Below are 17565 nucleotides of genomic sequence, written 5' to 3' on the forward strand. Positions count from 1 at the left end.
TAAATATCTGCATAATTAAAATGCTGCGATGTGAAACTCATTCTGAGTGTTTCAATGTGAAATGGTTTATTTAATGTGATAACTTTTTGAGGCATTAAACTCTTTAGACATCCGGTTCCCATTACCAACACTGAACAGTTCTGAGTTTGTCTAGAACAGAGTGTTTCACAAACAACATTCTGAATGACTGCATTGTAAATTTAATGCATTTAATAGTGCACAATTTTGAAAAAAAATGGTGGAAGTCCCCTTTAATGTAAATATCTGAGCTTAGAATTAAAGCCTGATTACTTTGCAATTCCACTAGAGTGAACATATATAAATAAACAATGCAGACAATGCATGCCAATAATTATGTTTTAAGAAATCTTTTTATTAAGGTCATTATGTCATTACTCATAATGATTAATTGTACACAAACAATTGATTTTACAAAAAGTGAAAAGTGTACAGGGAGCATGGAGAATCAACATTCAGCTGGAATGTTTCCGAAACAACAAATCCTGCCATTAGGCACCCATCATGTGCACCACTGTTGGAATACTGCATATTAAGGCTTGTGCAATGAGATGTCACCTCTTCCACACGATGCTTCTGAACTCTTCCACAGCTTCAGCCACATTCATAATGTATACATGCTGATATAAAAAAAACATGCCAAAATTGTGCATTTGTTTGGCATTTTTCCAATTTTCTCCCCAATTTGGTCGTGTCCAATTCCACCCACTAGTTGGGACTCCTCCAAATCACATGATACCACCAGTGCTGGGAGGGTTGATTCCTCCAAGTCAAGCCAGCCACCACATCTTTCTGAACTGCCACTAATGCAACATCACTGGACAGCTGAATGCTCTGAGGAGAGCGCTAACCACCAGCTCTGTTATGTCAGCCACAGATACCTGCGCTGGCTAGCATCGCACCGAGTGATGCAGGGGGAGATGGGGGGGCAACTGTGTTCTCTTAGGCTCCTGGCCACGGATGGCTGTAGCATCACTAGGGATGGAATTCGCAATCTCCTGATGACAGGGCCAACACTTAGACAGCTGTACCATTTGGGAGCCCAAACTGCACTCTTATATGGTTTAGGCAGCATGAATCTCAGATTGTAAACAGAATGTTACTTTGCTACATCACAAACATTCGCTTAGGATTTTTAGGGTTTTACATAGCCACCATTTACACTGCTTAATGCAGTCTACTTACTACAGACCTATGACTTTGTGGCAGGGCTGCTCTTTAAGACCAGTAAAACTGCTGTGCAACCCTGCAGAAACTAATTTAACTGGGTATGTAAGTGCTATAATAATCAAGGCCAGTTAGTCTCTGAGGTTCATAGGCAACTCCAGTTTGTACACCAACACAAAAGATCAGGAAAACATATTTCTAATTAGAGTAACAAATCATTCAAGGTGATTAGTAAATCAATTAAAATGCCATTTTCTCACATCAGAGTGCTAACTATTACCATATTAAAATATTCCTTTTGACTGAGAAGTGGTTAATAGTATTATGATTTCTCTCACCAACCAGTGACAGCTGCCAAACTTGCACACCTGGCAAGTGTAATAGTTCTGAACAAAGCTAAATCCGAATGTAGCAGGGGATAAAGAGTAATGCATGGTGACAGTACCCTGTCCTTCTAAAAGCAGATCAATGAACATAAACATCAGTTCCAGTCAAATGAAGTGCATGAGAAGTAACAAACGTTCCACAGCTTTCTCACTGTACCTTTCCAATTCAAAGTCCAAAAATGAAGGCCATTATCTGCTCCCAGCAATACAAGACTCGTTTACCATACAACATATGGCACTCTATATTCCTCCTAGGTACATTTTATTTACAGTCATTAATTTATCCCAAGACTTCCACAGTTTCACTTGGCACTGGATTCAGTGGAGACGGACGCCTAAGAAGAAGCAGCATCCGCTTTAGCAACATCTTCTGAAAGAAAAAAAATCAGCATTAAATTTTATTAATAAACATTCTGCTTGCAATTCTATTATCAAACTGAAGGATTCTGAGAAACACTGATGCATTTTCTTTTAACAAAACTAGGGGATGAGATGTTTAACTTGAGCTCCGTTGTCATGGTAATCATTCAGAAAGACTAGCACACTTGAAAAAGGCACTAAAATGTGTCCTCTTTTACATTAAAATAGTTTGTTTCATTATAGAATCTCAAATACTAAAGTGATGTTTTAAAGCAAAAACATGGGATCTAGCGATAAAAATAAGGTCAGGCTACGACATACTGCAAGTGGAAAATCAGTTCCCAACAACTGTTTATCTACTTTCTGAACTGTGAACTGTGCTGAAACATAGTCTGCTGTTGTACAATAGGAAAGAGCAAGTTAAAAGGAAAGGTCTCAAAGGTTTGAGTGCTTAAATAATGGGAAATACTCTGTAAGAGACCGTCTATTCCTTTATTTCTTTCTTTCATTTTTATTTTTTCTACAGATACCATAGCCAGAGTGCCATTAATTAAATTTGATTGCTGATAATTAAAATCACCTATTCATATTTCTTTGACCTTATGGCTTTGCTTGGTGTCAGACACCAATCAAGAACCTTCAACCAATCAAAAACTGGCTGTGAGGTGGGAAAGTATCTCTAAAAACAACCGCTTAATATGTACTACCAAAGATGTGATGGAAACAAAATGCATGTGAAGCAAACAATTCACCTCCTTGCTTGACAATGTTGGGAAGGGTCAAACCATCCAGAAGGCAGGTTCAGAGAGCCATGTAAGATAATTTATTGTGAAGTACTACATTGCTATCAAACAGCAATTCACCCACCCCTGTCCTTCTTTTCCTGGGTTTCCTCTGCTGCAGTCTTATCAGCCCTGAAGAAGATGCGTGCACTGCTCAGAGAAAAGTAAAGCAGCTCGAACTCCTGCCAGCAAACAAAAGGCATCCAGTAAGTGTCAGCAGAGCAATGAAATCCTTCAAAACCATCTTCTCATCCACCTCTAAATGCCTTCTAAAAGAGACAGAGCATGTATAGCATGAGGCTACAAAAGCTCACAGTACCTGCAGATAGACATCTAGTCTCTTCTGAGTTAAGTTCATGGTCTGCATGAGTTTCTCATCTTGGTTGGTGGCTTGGACATTCTGCTCTTTCACCACTGCATTCATCTCTTTCATGTATTTCTCTCGGACTGCCTGGAACCAGTGGAGTGAATCGAACTCTTGATACTGGTCCAGCAGCTTCAGAATGTAGGCAACACCTTAGAGAAAAACAAGGAAAAAAGATGATGTTCATTAGACAAAAACAAATCGCACAAGCTGAGATGGAGGAGTTGTGCAACAGAATACTGATCATTTGTTTTATAAATATATATATTTGATCTTTACCCATGGCAAAGCCATCATCTGTGAAAGCAGCGCCATTTTTGTTCTTTTTGTTCAGCTTCTCCTTGCAGCTGATGGAGTGCTCCACAAAATTCACCGTCTGGAGTTTGGGAGAGTGGGTAAGTGAGTGAGGAGGCGGGGGTAATGAGACATTCTTGGGCAACAGAAACACTCTGAGAAAACAAATGACAACAAGCAGAGCAAAACACCAAGATGGCCGTTTACCAAAGGAGGAACGATCATGTAGAAGTTCCTCAAGTGCATGTTCTTCACACTACGGAACTCTGGGGCAAACACACCCACGAGCATTTTGAAGTACTCAGTCCCCTCTGCAGAGTTACTGGTCAGGTCACTGAGGACAGAGTCTAGGACGCTGAAATGAAAGACATGTTTGTTTACTTGGTGCTTTTCCAACCTCTGCTGAAATTTTAGAACTTTATTCTCCACATTCTTCTGAGATCTCAGGTAAAGAAGTCGGTCATGCTAAGTTTTCAATGTAACAAAAGTAAAATTAGGCATGGCAGACATAGAGATACTGTGCTTCAGTACCTGGCTGCTTTCTGGGTCTCCTCAGAGAGACTCTCCTCCTTCACCAACTCCTCAAAGTTTACAATGTCCTCAAGGTCAGGAACAAACCTGAAACCAGAAGGAAATAATTGCAAGGGGCCATATTCTCAGAGTAAAAATGCTGATCTGGTGTTAGTCTATGGGAGGACCATACAAAGTGAGGCCTGCTGGCCACCAGAAAGTTGCCTTAACCCCACCACCTCACCCAATGAAAGAACAAACATACATTTTCTTATACAATACACTAAATAAATAAAATTACATTTTTAAATTTACTTTTAAGTGCACTTTAGTAACAAAACATAGGTTAAATGTTGAAAAATAGCTTTAAAACTCAATTTGAAATCTACCTACGTACTGTTTCACTTTGGTACCTTAAGACAAAAAAGTTTGGTCACCCCTAGTCTAAGCCTTTTACATGAGTAATGGATTTATCAGACAATTTTGCAAAAGCACTGAACAGTTTCTGACTGGTGCACAGAGAGACTCATTTAGACAGAAACTGCATTCGCAACTGCCTTTGCACAATGCTCTCTGCAGCCAGCGTCCCATCTTCTTCAGATTTTAGATTTTAGGATTATTATTAAATATTATCGTTTTATCCCTCACTTAAATAATGTTACTAAAGTTGCTTTCTATCATCTGAAGTCTTTTCTGTCCCAGAGTGATGCATTTGTCACAAGCAGAATCTATTATTGCAATGACCTTTTTACTGGGCTTCCTAAGAAAACAATACATTCTCTCTAATTTGTACAAAATGCAATTCATGCAACCTAAGCTGTCTGAAAAAAGCAATTTGCATTAAATAAAGAAATTGTGCCATTGCACAATGAGATATAGATTAAATAGTTTACACTTTTGCCAAAAGTACTGAATTGCAGTATTCAATTGTTAACCATTCCAGTGCTGTGTTAAAATTAAATATTTTAGGGGAAGCCATGCCTCCTGTGCAGTCTTTAAACAACTGCTACTGGTGTACAGAGCTCAGAATGTGCCTCCACACCTACCTGATAGCACTACTGCAGCAGTGCAGACCTCCAGAGCGGATCATTCGTACATACCCCATTGCGTTACCTAACAAAAAAAAAAAAAGAGATACAAAGGCAAACAGCAGACTAGCATGTAAAATCTTGTCATGGCTTAATATGTAAAATATAAGAACAGTATGGAAACAAAAAAGTCTTACCAATCTGGCTGATGAGTTGTCTGAACTGGTCCAGGTAGCTCTGACCATCTGGAGTGATTCCTAGTTTTCTGATTCCCCGGTTGAACTTTTCTGCTCTCTCAAAGGGGTACTATAAACGTTCAATGCCCCAAGGAACAATAAACAACAGATCACGCTTAGACATACAGAATCGCTTGTCTAATTCCTTAAAAAGAGTATATCTAGTAGCTAGATTTCTACCTTCTGATCGGACTGGTCTTTGGTTTCTCTGAAGAAACGGATGTCTTTGATGAGCCTGGACTTGATGTGCTCGTCGTACATAAACTGACTGAAGATGTAAAACTTCTTCCGGAGGAACTGATAAGTGAAGTTTACCTGAACAAATTGTATACAAATTAAATGCACTGAGCATGTCGTTCAGAAGGGTATTAGCAATGACATCTGCACTTTACTGAGTACACTTTCAATTTGAATCAGTCAAAAAAATTAATATGAGAATAAGATAAGACAGAAGTTTACATACAGTAGTGTTCATGATGCCAGTTCCATGGGTGCGTATAGAGTTTGCAATGTGCCGAATATTGATGGTATTCAAGTGCTTGTTGTTGCTGGTCTTCTCAATGAAGATCTACACAAATAAAGCAGCTGATTAAGTGCTACTTACACACAAATACTGATAAGGAACAAACAATGGGAACTAATGGTTTTAAACACTGGACTTACCTGGTTGTTCAGATTGTAGAGGTAACGTGAGACAAAAACATGGATGTTTCTCATGATCTCCAACACATCTAGTCCCTAAGTATCAATATCAATGTGACTAAATCAATGTGACTACATCAAACATAATTCACCACAACTTTTCATATGGCATTAATATGAAAAATGCATATTTCTAAGAACAGGACTGAATACCTGTTCTAGAGTCTGGCTGGGCAGATGGGCCTCAGTCATGACCAGGCCGTAGCGCTGCGTTGCTAGGTTCCTCATCTCACTGTATGTGGCCCAGTCATGGAGAGCCACTGTGGTCAAGTTGTAAAATGTTTTGTCCAGGTAGTGAGTTACATAGGCTGCACAAAGAACAATCATCATTTGTTACATTATATAGACAAATGAAAGTAAGCACATTTTCCTTCTTATCTCAGTATTGTAACGTTACAACTTATCAACATGAAATATTCAAAACATCTTTGCAGACTACTTCCAGTACTTTGTCAGCACAGTTGTGGTCCACAGTTCTGGAGGTTATAACCTCTGAACTCATTATAGGGCCTGTATGCTTTTAAGTCATTATTATGTTATAAATAGACCTCAGTTAAACTTACCTTTGATGTCAATGAAGCGATTGAAGAAGCGAATAGGTTTGAGGGAAAAAAAGTGCGCCAGGTCCTTCATGCCTACTTTGAACGGGTTCCTGTCATCCAGCTTGAGGTGTGTGTGCACGGACAGCCGCAGATCCTTCTCTATCTCCTTACACAGCTTGTCCAACAAATGCTGACAAAAGGAAAAGACCATTCAGAGATTTTGTGCTCAAATGCATGCAGCACCACCATCAGCATAAACTAGGGCTGTCATGACTCTTCAGTAAACCGAATTACATGATTAAGCCTCAATCAAAATTTACCTTTGAGAATCGATGATAATTACTTGGTAATTTGCATGACGATAACGCATATTTGAAGTTCTCCTTTTGGTTCTCCTTACAGTAAGCAACACAGTCTGATGGACACAATCATTTACATTTTTGCTACATAGTGTTTTTACATATTTTTGATGAAATCTTTTTAACGGCTTCCTAGTTTATATTTTTTGGGAATCTTTAAGAGGCTCTGAATGATTTATTGTTCAGTTAAGTCCATTTTCATTGGCTTTAATTCAATTTGACTACTCGATTTATCATCTAAATAACCAGTATGTTAAGCAATTACAACAATAATAGACAGTAACAGCATTGGTGTGAACCTACATTAGAACTACTGTTTTTTATTTAATCGATTTTAAACCCCATAACATCTCTCTCACTCCTCCTTCCTCACCTCGTTGAAGACATCTATAATCTCTTTGTCGTAGCACTCCAGCAGCTGCTCACAGCACTCCATGTGTTTGGCGTGTAACATGGTGGGTACGCTGTCTCTGAGGGCGCTGAACATATACTGGAGGAAACCAGGAGGAGTCATGAAAAAAAAACAAATTATTGACTGAACAGTTAGAAGAAAAAGCACTTTACAGTTCACAGCACTCAGTAGAAGCTGAGAGTGTCAAGTTTTTATAGCTTAACTATTTTACCTTTAGCCATTTCTGAAAATGCAGACTTACATGAATCCTTGCTGCATCCACAGCATTCTCATACACATCATCCAGGTAAATGGGAAAGATTGCACGGTGCCAGTAGAGAAAGCTGCAGTCACACTGAACTTTGACCCTGAGGAGAGGAGATGTACCTGCTTAGCTTTTAGGGTTAAAAGGCTAAATATTAATTGCTATTCTTATCCACATGACAAGAACATTGATATTTATACACCATTATTTTAACATGTACACTGAGTCTCACCTCTCTCTTAATTCACTGATCAGGTCCAGCTTCTTAAGGACAAGTTGTAAAGGAAGAAGCTCCTCATCCTTGAAGGTTTTCTGTGAAACATAAAAATATAGCATATTTGTAAGCAGTAAACTACATTAGCTTCTCAGTGAAAGCTTTTTACTTGTTCCTCCATATTTAGCCTCTATCCAAAGGAAGCCTACCACTGCTTGCTTTTGAACTACTAGTCATAGGAAGCCAATGCAAAGTGTTCAGGCCTCATGATCATGCAGTGTCCTGATCAACTAATACATCAAAAAAAGAGATCAGGGAGATCTTAAAATCCTGATAAGTACAGTAACTTGCTTCTTTCAAGATATGATCATTTTCATGTATATAACTAGCATTAAAAAGGCACATTAAAAAGAAATTTACGCTAAAGTGGCTTTTGCAACCCTTATGCAAACCAAATCCACAGTTGTAGAGCACTCCATACTGAAGCATCCTGTACTCTTACCATCTGAGTGCCCACACTGAGCGCTAGAGACAACACCAGTCTTCTTTCTCTGGTGCTCGGCCCATTCAGAATGTTCTCAGCCAGAACTAGAGCTGACAGCACATCCAGTCTCTGCTCACTGTACTTCTTATCAGAGATCACTCTTTTCTACAGGAGAACAAAGAGATACCTTATTACTTTTTGTGTACACATATAAGGCAGATGAATGAATAATGTGGTACAAACACAGAAGACACTCTCACTCTCTCTCTCTCTCTCTCTCTGATATATATATCATTATTGTATACAATGAAACAATCATCATTGTATCTCCATGCTAATTAATGCTTACTGGCTCCAGAGGCAGACACCAAAGAGAAGAGCCTTTACCTTAGCTGTAGAAATAGAGGTCAGAGCCTGTGACTGCAGTTGCTGAGTGATGTGCGACACAGAGTCTGCCACTACTAGAGAGCGCCGGTGAAACGTGTGCTGTATTGCCTTTAGAAAAAATAAATAAAATTAGATTTTCTTATAAATAAACAAACAACTCTGAGACTTAACAAAAAGGGACTGGCTTAATTGATTCCAGAAAGCATATCAGCACTAAAATAGCACAGAAGAAAGGTTTACCTTCAGTAGCTCCACCAGACGACACAGGGCCTTCACAGAGGTCTTGGTCATGGGTCTCTGCATGGACATGTACAGATTCATGGTGGTTTTTATGATGGTGCTGATGCTGTAGGCATATAGGATTCCCTGCAGGAAAGCCACACAGTGTCATTAGAAGCTCTGTTCTGACATGTTAAAATACATTTAGTCACCACTATGAAAATCTCATACACTGGACCTTTTCAGACCTTTGCTAATCCTTTATTTACGCAGATTTTTCCCCACTGACAAAATTCTTTCTGAATGATAGCACGATTTAGGGAACCGGTGTTCCACCATCTCTGCACCAACTTGAAGCACTGATGCCAATGATTTGTGCATCTTGAGCTGAATCAGGTGTGCTGGAGCAGGAAAACATTAAATTGCACAGTGATACTTCCCAACTCCAGTTCTGGCTGGGAAATAGTGTCTAATGTGGAGGCATGGGACATGAAGCACTTCAGAAAAAGGTCAATTTCTACTGTGGCTGTAAGTCAGTGGCTCCATTATAGCTACATCTTGTCCCCTTAATTAGATAGAAGCCAGATTTTCTAAAAAGACTGTCTTTTTACCTGCACAAAGACATTGCACCTGTTGCTCAGGTCTTCTGAAAGTTTGTCAGTCCTCTGCTCTTTAGATAAGATAGCTTCCATCTTCATCATCCATGAGGTGACAAACACATAGTAAGACTGCACATCCCTGGAGAAAAAGGAGACAGGGTCTCAAACTGACAACAGAGGAGGCATGATGATTGTAAAAACAGGTTCCATCCCACTTGAAGACAGGTCACAGTTCCCTTGATGCCAAAAGTACCAAAAAATACTGAAACTAAAGACACAGTGCAGGGTACAAACTCATTACATCACATGTATTTCTGAATTTAATTTGTTGTAGCCGATGACTCACTTGGTTAGTGTTTGTGCCTTTTGTTGTAAGAATGTATCTCTGCTGGTTCGAATGGCCTGGAGACTCTTTTTATCCATCATTTTGGCTGCTGCTGGGACTTTGTTAATCAAAAAGGTATCGGAAAACCAGATTATGTTGGCAGTGAGTGTCACTGCAGGGACCTTGAAGAGAAAGACGAGAGTTTTACGTATATTCAAATTCTGCTTTAACAGTGACACATGCATAGTTTGTTATGTTAGTTTGAAGATTTTATTTCAAGATAAACATTTGCATGTTTAAAACCAATGTAGAGCCAAAGCAAAAGGAAGAAGCCCCTGAATGGGCAAAATGATACATTAAGACTGTATCAAATGACAGTTAGGCTGACAAACCTTTTTACACACATCCAAAAGAGCCTTATAGAGCTTCTTGTCGACAGTTCGAAAGATGTGGAAATGCAGGACAAAGAGGCCACAGACCCCTGCATATTTATCCCTCTGGTCAATCTCCGCAGGCTCCCCTGAGAACACAAAAAAACAGAAATTACACTAGAGCCTGGGGATACGTCACAAGTGAACAAATGATTGATTTCTTGCTAAATATACCTGTCATTTGCATAATACAACACTACTTACTTGTAATAATAATATCAGTATTATTCATTATTTGATTCCTTAAAATAAGCAACTACAAACCAAGTTTTGACTCCACATTGGCAAAAATAGTGCGAATGTTGTGGGCAAACTCCTCAGCAAAGGCACTGTTTTTAGAGACCGATACACCTTCTGCCGGATTATCAAATCTCTGATCAACACAAGCCTATCGGGAACAGAAAAACACATGTACATCATTACACATAATACATACCAGTCCCCCAGTATACCTGCAGACTGGTGTACATGTTCTAGTAGTAGCTGGTAGTAGTAGTTCTAGTAAGTTTAAGTAGTAGTTTTAGTAGGTTTTATTTGAGTTTTTTGAGTTACGGAGAAAGATGATTAAATATAACCGATAAGATCTGCGGATTTATTGACTATGCTGCAGACTGGGCCTGAACCAATACCAGGAAGAATGGGAGAGATTAACATGAAATCAAACAAGAGCTTAGCGATTCTCTCCGCCTAGAGAGAATTTAAGCCCTGTGATCTGAAGCTGAGTCTTGTGACCTACAGCTCCATAAATGGCTTACAAACATTACAATTCTCCAATACGCCAGTGCCTTACTCTAATGTAACTGCTCCCCTATTTGTGTTCCCTGGGGAAAAATACATGGTCTACCAATTGATGTTAAAGAATGTCTTCCTTTGTGTCTTGTTCAGATAAAAGTCTGGTACGTACAAGTCGCCCTGTTTGGGAAACTATGATCATTTATAATGAGTATTTTATGTTGATGTATTTTTTTATTTATCTTGGGGTATTTAAGGACCTCACATTGTATTCTTAGTTTAAGCCTCTGTAACACCATTTACATTATTTAGACACCAGTGAACAAAGCGTTTTTGCCTAAAACTCCAAAATTACAAAAAAATCCACTATACTAACCTGAAAGATCATGCTGTCTAGCAGCTGGCCCTCCAGCTTCAGTAAAAGCTTCTCAAATGGTTTCAGTTTCTCTTCCGGAATAGCAAATTTAGAAGGGTTATGGTGGACAGATTTGAGTAATCTACAAAGTCAAAACAAAGTTTATTCCCTTAAGAACATATTTCCACAAAAAACATTTTGCAACAAGTCTAACAGTCCTTCTGGTTGGTATACCAGACATGGTGGCATAGCAAGACTGGTACTGCAGAAAGTGACAACATGTAGATTGGACAACCAAAATATGTACATATGGACGGTCACATCTGCCTAAATGCTTTTATTCTAATCAAATCAAATTCTAGCAAATACTTAGCCTGACACGATTTTTAGCTTCCATGTCCTACTCACCTCTTGTACATCTTCCAGTGGTCTCTCAGTGTGGCATGGTTTTCCATAATCTCATCCAAGGTGATCAGAACCACCAACAGTTCACCCAGGTGCTCATACACAGTCTGTTCAAACCACACAAATCGATACGGCACATGATGAATCACATTAAGAGCTCCAAATGAACAAAGTTAATAAAATTAAATGAAAAAAAAAATTACCTGAAAATGTACTCCACTTGACTCAATGATTTTTGTAGCACCTCTAAAATAAAGGACTTAGAATTAATGAGAAACTGAGACCCAGAATTGAAATGAAAGAGAACAGACTAACACTTAATAAATAAATAAATAAATAAATAAAAGTTACAGTACTGAAGACCTCACCTGTTGCTGTTGTACAGTGCAGCCAGCTGGTGAACCACATTTACCACAACCTCAAAGCAACGTGACACAAAGCAAGACAGCTCCTGTGTAATCACCGAAAAAGAGGGGGGGGGGCGGTCAAGGGAGCACAGCTTTTACCCAGTCATTACAATAACTCAGTGGAAGGCTGGCTGGTTTAGCAAGCCAACATGCTGATGTAATATGCACTAGGGCACAAAAATCTATGTACCTGCAGGAAGGAGATGAAACGCCCCATTTGAACCTGGCACTCGCCCTCCACCACACTGGTGTCTGACACTGCCATTTGGAAAAAAAACACAACATTCAGAAGGGTTCAACCAGGACAGCATAGTAAGTAAGATGCACCTCAGTGAGTAACATACTACGTGCCCCTATGTTAACAATCTCTTTGTCAATATACTATTTTGAACAGAAATAGGATATCTGTAAGCAATAACAAAATCAGGACTTGTTTTGGGGGGGGGTATAGAAGGGGACGCCCTCCACCTGGTCAAGATAAATGACAAGAAAAATTACACCCTCTTGTAAAACTGTTATCTCCCATTGGTCACCCATTTGGATTACTGTTGTTATGCAACACAACCTAAGATGCCTGCCACTGATTTTAATTCTTTTCATTTTGAGATTTACACAGATTTGGATCTGATGTAGGGGTGGGCAGTGTGATGAAATTTAACAGTATCATGATAAATTATGTCACATTATGTCACAATGTACAATATCCATTGTCAACTGCAGTTGATAGCCAAAAAGAGGATCTTATACCATGATATTGAAATAAGTTAGATTACTGGTGTTTATATAACCTACTCATGGCATATGCTGGAATATCTGAGAAGGCTTATTGTGCTTAAAAAAAAAACGTTAAAATTTATCGCTACAGTTCATAAGTACTTTTACACTATCCCTTGATTTTTGTTTACAAATTCAACAACTGCCAATAAGCGACATTTCAACTGTAAGTGAGGATAAGAGTGAATAAAGTGAGTACCTCCTTCACCGTAGTACAGCAAACCATTGTAGAACTTTGTCTCAGCCTAAATATGGGAGAATATCAAAACATTTGACATAAAAACACTGACTAAGAATTAATGTTTCTTCAGCTTCTAAATTGCAGAATGCTACTGAATGTCACTGCAATACTGTGTGCAATTTATTTGACTAATATAGCACTCTAGCACTGCCACATACCTCATATTTCAGCTTCTTAACTTCACTGCAGAGAGCTGCATACACTGTAATGACTTTATTAAGGACCTACGCAAACAGAAACAGCACATAACAGCATTAATCTTCGAACAGTGTTCTGTGACATGAAATCAGTTACAGCCAATAAATCAGCCTATTAGGTGATACAGGTGATATGTGTGTGAGTACAATTGTGGACAGGAAATCTCTTTTCAGTGAACAAGAAAAAAAAAAATCTATGTATGTATGCATGTATGCATGTGTTTATTTATGGGTTGCGTCCCTCTGTACTTTCAGTTGTCATAAATTAATTGTGACCTACCTTGTTTTCTGTTTTAATTAACTCCAAAAGTGAGGACTGTTCATAAGGAAGAAGCTGTAATGAGACAAAACAAAAGCAACAGGATAAATCTTGAGTCTCTGAAAGCAAGGAGAGAACAGCCAATGACCTTTAAGAACTGCAAAAATCAAATGATTGAGGACCTTCAAAGCTATTGGATCCAAAGTGAAATCCCAAACATCTCCTATGGAGTCATCCAGGGCTTCCTCAATAGCTTTGAGCTGAGATGTATAGTCCTCCAAGAACTTCCCATAGTTTTTCAGCTGCACTTCTGTATGAATTTCTAGAACATGAACATGAGTCAATCTCCATAACTCAGCAACAAATATCAACAGCACAACCATTCATTCTAGCATTTTATAGAAATAACAGTTTCTAAACAATTAATTAAGGTAGACTTCATCTAAGTCCCTAAAACAGGCATATCCACTGAAAATGTACCCTAATTTTAATGATGGTGGCTCATAACCAAACAAGCGCAGCATTGCGTATTTACTGCTTAAAAGTGGTTTAGCCACCACATGATGCAGCAGTCATAGAATCATCTCTCCATCCTCACATTCCCTCCAATGTTAATAAAAATAGGATGCAATGGTATGCAAATCGTGTAAATCATTTCTTAAAAAGAAAATACTACAAAGGCAGCATATCAAATGTTAAACCTAAAATTTTTTATTGTTTTTTGAAAAATATATGCCCATTTCTAATTTGATGCCAACAACATGTTTCAAAAAAGTTGGGACGGGGTCAGGTTTACCACTGTGTTTCATCACCTCTTCTTTTAACAACACTGTAAGCATTTGGGAAACTGACAAGACCAATTACTGTAGTTTTGAAAGTGAAAGGTCTTCCCATTCTTGTTTGATACAGGATTTCAGCTACTCAAGAGTTCCGGGTCTCCTTCATCGTATTTTTCATTTCATTATGCGCCAAATGTTTTCAGTGGTGACAGGTCTGGACTGCAGGCAGGCCAGTTTAGCACCCGGACTCTTTTAATACAATGTGAGGTTTCCATACCCAATCATGTTACTGACCTGTTGCCAATTAACCACCAGGTGTATCATTACACAACTTTACCAGCCTTTTGTTGCCCCCGTTCCAACTTTTTTGGAATGTGTTGCTGGCATCAAATTCAAAACAGGCATATATTTTTCAAAAAACAATAACATTTTCTTAGTTTAAAGATTTAATATGTTGTATTTATACTATTTTCAATTAAATATAGGGTTTAAATGATTTGCACATCATTGCATTTTGTTTTTAATTATATCTTGCACAGCATCCCAACTTGGGGTTGGGGTTGTACATGAAATGGTTATGAATACACTGCCTAACGTCTGAAAGAGAGTTTTCTGATACAATTTTGGTCAAAAACAAATTTTAATCAACTTATTTGAGTCCATTCATGGTGGAGGGACACATGAAGGGTCTTCTAAAACAAAATGGTCCCCAAAGAAAACTGACCATTATTTTACCATCATCAGCGTTACATATAAAACTCAGAAGACGTGTGGAGGTTCACTGGTGGTTTTGGATAGTAAATAAATTGGCTATATTTGCACTGTAGACATCAGGACTTCTGGTTCCTATCACCACCACTGTAAAGAAATGTGAGTCGTTATGTTTCTCTACAAATGAACCATTTTATACCAAACCACTCTGAATGACTCTGTTTATATCTTAACCACCGAATTATACAGAACTTTTGAAAAATCAGTGGAATTCCCCTTTAAGGGGATTGTGGGATTACACTAATGTTATGTCGATGCGCTGCAACATCGTTAAGAACAAATTTCACTGTCTATTTGTAGCTTAATTTTGGACTTTATTTATAAGAAAATGTTTTGTTTGGATTTACAAATTATCAAAATTAATTGAAAAATGAATATTTTTATGTAATCTAAGTGTTTTATTGGCAAAGCAATATACACATAAGTGTAAGGTGCAAAGATTAGACCCCTATTTTATCACTTCATCAAAAATGTGAAGTATTATTTAATATGTCTTTCTTATCTTCTTTATCTTGTCGATATTTTCTCTGTATCATTTTATTTATATGCCCGTTAACTTTTCGGTCTCCCCCTGGCTGTACCTTATCCGTGCTAATAAAAAAATTCACTGGACTGTACATCGCTTGGTCGATAAATTAGGCTGTTTTGTCAGCAAGCAGCCAGTGTTTACAGCCTGTCTCCTACATCAGCAGATCACGGGATGCTAGCTCAAAGCTCACTTGAGCCACTGTGATGACATTAGCTACATTAGCTAGCTAAGCTAGCTAGCTACCTCTGACTCTAACGAAAACAACATCTCATGTCTGTTGACCCTTTATATTAAGGCACTGTACCGGCTGACTTGATTCTGAAACTACAGCTTGGCGAACGTGTCTGATCATCTGACCAAAATCACAACGACAAATTAACTTACACAGCTAGGCTGTTAGCCTGCTAGATAGCTAACTCAACAGACGTTTAATTGCTATTTTAGCTCCAGCTCAGTGAAAGTTCACGGCACGGCAGACACAGCCCTTACTCTGAGATCCGTCATCAAAGCGATCAAACTCCCAGTCGGCTGAGATCGACTCCACTGCCATCCTGCGAACTAGCCCGGGCAGCTTAGCTAGCAGACCGAGCAGACACAGCTGCCATCCGCAGCTTACAGACAGTAAACAGCAGTTAACGGGGAACTGAACTGAACTGCACTGCACTGCACTGCACTGCCCCCGGCTCTCTCCACTGTCGCGACTCTCTGTTGGTCCCATGATTTGCTGAACAGCATGAATTTCCGGTGTGGAGCTCGCAGGGATTTTTAGAGTAAAAGTTCACGACCCCCGACGATGGGAGATAACTTAAAAAATGTTTAGTTGCTTTATACCAGTGAAGTTAAGACAGCTGATGGTGGTCAGATTTGATAAGGATGACGAGTTTTGGTTGTATTTCATAAAGCAGGATTTCTCAACATAGCTAGATAACTTAAAGGGGAACGCCACCATTTTTTTCAAAATTTCTGCATGATTTAGTGGTTAAGATGCAAACAAAGTCATTCAAAGTGGTTTGGTGTGAAAGATTTGGTGTCAGATTTGTTCACAGTGGTGATAAAAGGATTCAGATGTCTGGAGAGTTTAATGTCTCTGAAACTCCCTCACACAAAGATATCACATGAAATGGTTATAGTTACGTTGCCTGATGTGTGAGACACTGTTCTGCGATAGTTTGTGATAAAGTTTTGGCCTAAAACGTCTTGTGAATCCACATTTTAATCCATTCATGGCGGAGCCATCGTCGACCTTACATGTAAATGAGCTCTCTGTGTCCACCCAGTAGCGCATTCCTGAAAAAAACACTTGACGAGTATCATAACTGCCACTCAGTCGTGTGTCTGTCTGAGGTGTCCAGCATATTCAGCTTTTCTGCCAGCTGGTTCAGCTGTGTGGTTTGGAGGCCTGCGCTTCATGTACGTATTTTTGGGTGTTGATGTCCTTTCTCATGTCAACTCAGAGTGAACAAGTCTTGCTCAGTTGCCGTGCAAACTCCCAGAGTTGAGGAGTCAGCATCGAGGTCTTTACTGCACTGTCCTGTTGGTCAGCAGCGGGCTGATTCAGTAACATGAGGCTGAGAGACTCGGAGTGGACAGAGACCTGCTGCCATTCATTGGAGTTTTGCTGTTGTTGCTTTGCCTTCAAGTAAGTCATAGTATTTTTGTTTAAATACCGAGTTCCATAGATAATTTACACAGTTTAATAAACTGAATATGACGTTTTGGGCTGTGCAGTAGTGCACACTAGATTTTTACATTGGGTTTCTCTGCAATGATAGTGATATACAGTGATGCATCAGACCTGTAGAAAGTCTGTGTAGGCTACACCTTGTATATTTTGTAGGCCTACTTGATGAATAAAACATTCTCTAAAGCAAAGAAATTATGCAGATGTCCTCGCTCCCTATATGTCAGTGGTAAAATACTGTGAGCTGATAGTATTGTGAAAGGCCATATAGGATCAACTGAGTCTTCAGGAGTCTGTTTTTTTAATCTGTGTGATTTTCACAAATGATTTGAAGCTGTTTTGATTGGAAGGTTCATCACGGTAAAACAAAAG

General features: G+C 38.9%; 1 protein-coding gene across 2 annotated transcripts; it reads right to left on the reverse strand.

Moving 5' to 3' along the window:
• Positions 1-352: 352 nt before the first annotated feature.
• washc4 (WASH complex subunit 4) lies at positions 353-16241 on the reverse strand. 2 transcript variants are annotated; one of them, XM_036576174.1, is made up of 33 exons: positions 16002-16241; positions 13616-13755; positions 13455-13508; positions 13136-13201; positions 12936-12981; positions 12153-12220; positions 11924-12006; positions 11759-11801; positions 11559-11662; positions 11172-11292; positions 10328-10451; positions 10025-10152; positions 9654-9814; positions 9320-9446; positions 8730-8855; positions 8490-8597; positions 8121-8267; positions 7637-7716; positions 7402-7507; positions 7122-7238; positions 6411-6579; positions 6001-6155; positions 5809-5883; positions 5609-5713; positions 5326-5460; positions 5107-5215; positions 4928-4994; positions 3903-3989; positions 3579-3726; positions 3357-3453; positions 3033-3229; positions 2799-2895; positions 353-1938 (listed from the first exon to the last, which is right to left on the reverse strand). In XM_036576174.1, exons 1-33 carry the CDS (start codon positions 16228-16230, stop codon positions 1907-1909), a joined length of 3651 nt encoding a protein of 1216 aa, XP_036432067.1. In that variant the 5' UTR covers positions 16231-16241; the 3' UTR covers positions 353-1906. The 2 variants fall into 2 exon arrangements, with proteins under 2 accessions (XP_036432067.1, XP_036432066.1); XM_036576173.1 differs by having other exon boundaries at positions 353-1941.
• Positions 16242-17565: the final 1324 nt, after the last annotated feature.

Source organism: Colossoma macropomum, unplaced genomic scaffold (genome assembly GCF_904425465.1).
Source record: "Colossoma macropomum unplaced genomic scaffold, Colossoma_macropomum, whole genome shotgun sequence".
Lineage (NCBI taxonomy): Eukaryota > Metazoa > Chordata > Actinopteri > Characiformes > Serrasalmidae > Colossoma > Colossoma macropomum.

Coding starts and splice junctions, on each gene's coding strand:
- washc4 (XM_036576173.1), bottom strand. CDS start 16,230: ATGGGACCAACAGAGAGTCGCGACAGTGGAGAGAGCCGGGGGCAGTGC. Junction 5,714..5,808: donor TCTACAATCTGAACAACCAG/GTAAGTCCAGTG, acceptor TTATTTGTGTAG/ATCTTCATTGAGAAGACCAG. Junction 3,230..3,356: donor AGATGATGGCTTTGCCATGG/GTAAAGATCAAA, acceptor TTTTTCTCTAAG/GTGTTGCCTACATTCTGAAG.